The 2,588-nt window shown below is 51.9% G+C and overlaps 1 protein-coding gene across 1 annotated transcript; it reads right to left on the reverse strand.

Moving 5' to 3' along the window:
* Positions 1–1,162: 1,162 nt before the first annotated feature.
* On the reverse strand, positions 1,163–1,728 carry LOC144695448 (E3 ubiquitin-protein ligase TRIM39-like; the record flags this gene model as incomplete). Its single annotated transcript, XM_078566334.1, is given in 2 exon segments — positions 1,163–1,275; positions 1,278–1,728. Coding segments are annotated over 2 exon segments (564 nt in total), but the record flags the coding sequence as incomplete, so codon positions are not given.
* Between the last annotated feature and the right edge of the window lie 860 nt (positions 1,729–2,588).

Raw genomic sequence — 2,588 nt, forward strand, 5'->3', positions numbered from 1 at the left:
CATGTTGCACTCGGAGGTGCTTCAGTACAAGAGAAAGCCCATGACAAACATTCTAATGCAGCAACTGAACTACTTTTCACGTGGTTAACACTGCCTGTTAATGGCATACATACCCGATCAGTTCACACATCACGTTCAATACAGACAGACTATCACATCAGTATTCACAGCAGTGTCACATCATTTACATGCTCAGTCTCAAAGCACGTTCACATTTTAACGTAAAACAAACCGGAAACACCCCTCCAATTTTATTACAGAGTACCCACTTGGATGTGACAGTCTGATCAATATTTACAGACCTGTACCAACCCAGCCCAGTTTCTCAGTGTTATTGAAACATGGAGAGAGTGTGAAGAAAGTCAAGATGACAGTTTTATCGCGGTTACAAGAAACAAACTAATTAGAGATTAATATAAACAGAAAATGATGGAAATACTCAGAAGGCCAGACAGCATTATAACAGCACTTGCTCACTGTCTGAGTCCAAATTGAAGACAGACGAGTATCACAGCAGCAGCTGGACTTCCACCTCCCCTCCTACCGAAAGGAAATATCAGACTCACCGCTGAAAACCATGACAGCCGAAATGTCCATCACTGTGAAGAAGGGAGAGAATTCGGGAGGTTTGGGGGTGGAAATCTTGACAGCTGCTCATGCAGGAATATCACTAACTGCTGGGAATTTATACAAAGCGGGGAGCTTGTTATTTCCCCCACTTCACTTCCTCTCCCTCTTGTGCTTCTCTCTCTCTCCCACCCTCTGGAGAAATTATTTCCTGGACCCCCCGGGAAAGACTCCCCGGACCTCAGTTTGAGAATCACTGAACTGATTCATCTCAAACAAGCTGATGTCCCACCACCTTCCGCCTGTGGAGCAACATTACAGGCAGGAAGGTCACCGGGTTCCTGCAGTTCACAGCTCATTCTACCCAGTAAGTTCCTCTCTACAATTGAGCTTCTATTTGTTTCTTCTCTCCCCCTCCTTCTTTCCCCCAGCCCTACAGAGGTCCTCGCTGATCTTTCAGTTCCCAGTTCCCATACAGGGTTTATACCCGGAATGTTAACCTGGCTTCTCTCTCCACCTGTGACTGAGACCCACACCCATCAGTTTACAGCTGGCAGGAGGCAGGGAGCCGGTGTGAAATTATGGGATGGATCTGTTAGTGACCTTGAATCCCGCAGATTCTCAGCGGTGCCCAGTTTTTCCCGTCGTCATTCGGTCCCGGACTGAAGATGGGAAAGATTCTCCCAGTGAAAGTGTGGGTGAAAGGGGGAGATGGGACATGTTGTCCGCATTGTAAAATGACACCTGTCCACCCTCATAGTCCAGGAAAACCCCGATCTTCCGGGGATTCACACTCGGGGTGAGGGGGGTTTCAGAGGGGGAGGTGGTGGCTAAATAACCTCTTCCGGGATCCAGCCTCACAAACCAGAATCCGGACTCGGGTCTTGGGGAGATTCCCCCTTTCCTGTTCACAGACTCTCGGGCCACTCCGAGACCCCACCGAGTCTTCTCCCCCACCTCCACCTCCCAGTAATGTCTCCCTGATGTGAATCCCTCTGATCCCAGGACACAGACCCAGGGATCAAACCTCTCCGGGGTGTCAGGGAGCGGCTGCCGTTTGTCTCCGTGTCTCACACTGGTCCGGTCCTCAGACAGGATGAGCCGGGGATTCGCTGTGTCCGGATCCAGAGTCAGAGAGGCTGGAGCTGGGGGAAAGTTAAAATAACACAGTCAGTGATTTAGAGAGAGGGGCTGGGGAGGGGGAGAGAGTGTGAGGAAGGAGCCCGGAGGGGGAGAGGGGGAGAGGAAGTGGGAGAGAGAGCAGAGGGGGAGGTGGAGAGAGACAGAGAGGAAGAGGGAGAGAGAGAGGGAGAGGGAGAGAGGGAGAGAGAGACGGAGTGCAGGGAGGCAGGGAGAGTGTGATGGTGTGAGAGGGAGAACGAGATGGATGGGTAGAGAGTGCAGGGAGGCAGGGGGAGTGTGATGGTGTGAGAGAGAGAACGAGATGGAGGAGTAGAGAGTGCAGGGGGGCAGGGAGAGTTTCAAGGCGTGAGAGAGAGAGCGAGCAAGAACTGGAGGGTGAACGCAAATCGGGCAGAGTGAAAAAGAGAGAAGGGGAGGGCTTACAAGGGTGGGAGAGAGAATGTGAAGGTCTCAGAGAGAGTGGGAGAGGGGAGAGAATGTGAACAAAAGCAGAAAGGGGAAGGGCGAAAGTGCAGAAGAGGAAAGGGAGAGCGTGGGAGGAGGAGAGGGCGTGGGAGAGGTATAGCGGAATGGTGAGGAAAGGGGGAAGGAGAGGAAGGAGAGAGAGTGTCTGGGTCGGTGGATGAGAGGGCGAAATGGGCCTGACAGGGACAATGGGTGGGGAATGGAGTTAGAGGGCGGGAGGGACTGACATTAGATCGAGCAGGAGCATTGTTGAGAGGGTGAGTGCATGGCAGGAAGAGGGAGAATGTGTGTGGAAGGGGAGAGATAAAGATTGTGGGAAGGGCAGAGGTAATAATGAGAGCAGAAGTTAAAGAGGAAAAGAGAAAAGGAGAGTGGGAGGTGAGTGAGAGAGTGTGGGGACAAGGGGAGTGAGA

The sequence above is a fragment of the Cetorhinus maximus genome, chromosome 21 (genome assembly GCF_964194155.1).
Source record: "Cetorhinus maximus chromosome 21, sCetMax3.hap1.1, whole genome shotgun sequence".
In the NCBI taxonomy this organism is placed as follows: Eukaryota; Metazoa; Chordata; class Chondrichthyes; order Lamniformes; family Cetorhinidae; genus Cetorhinus; species Cetorhinus maximus.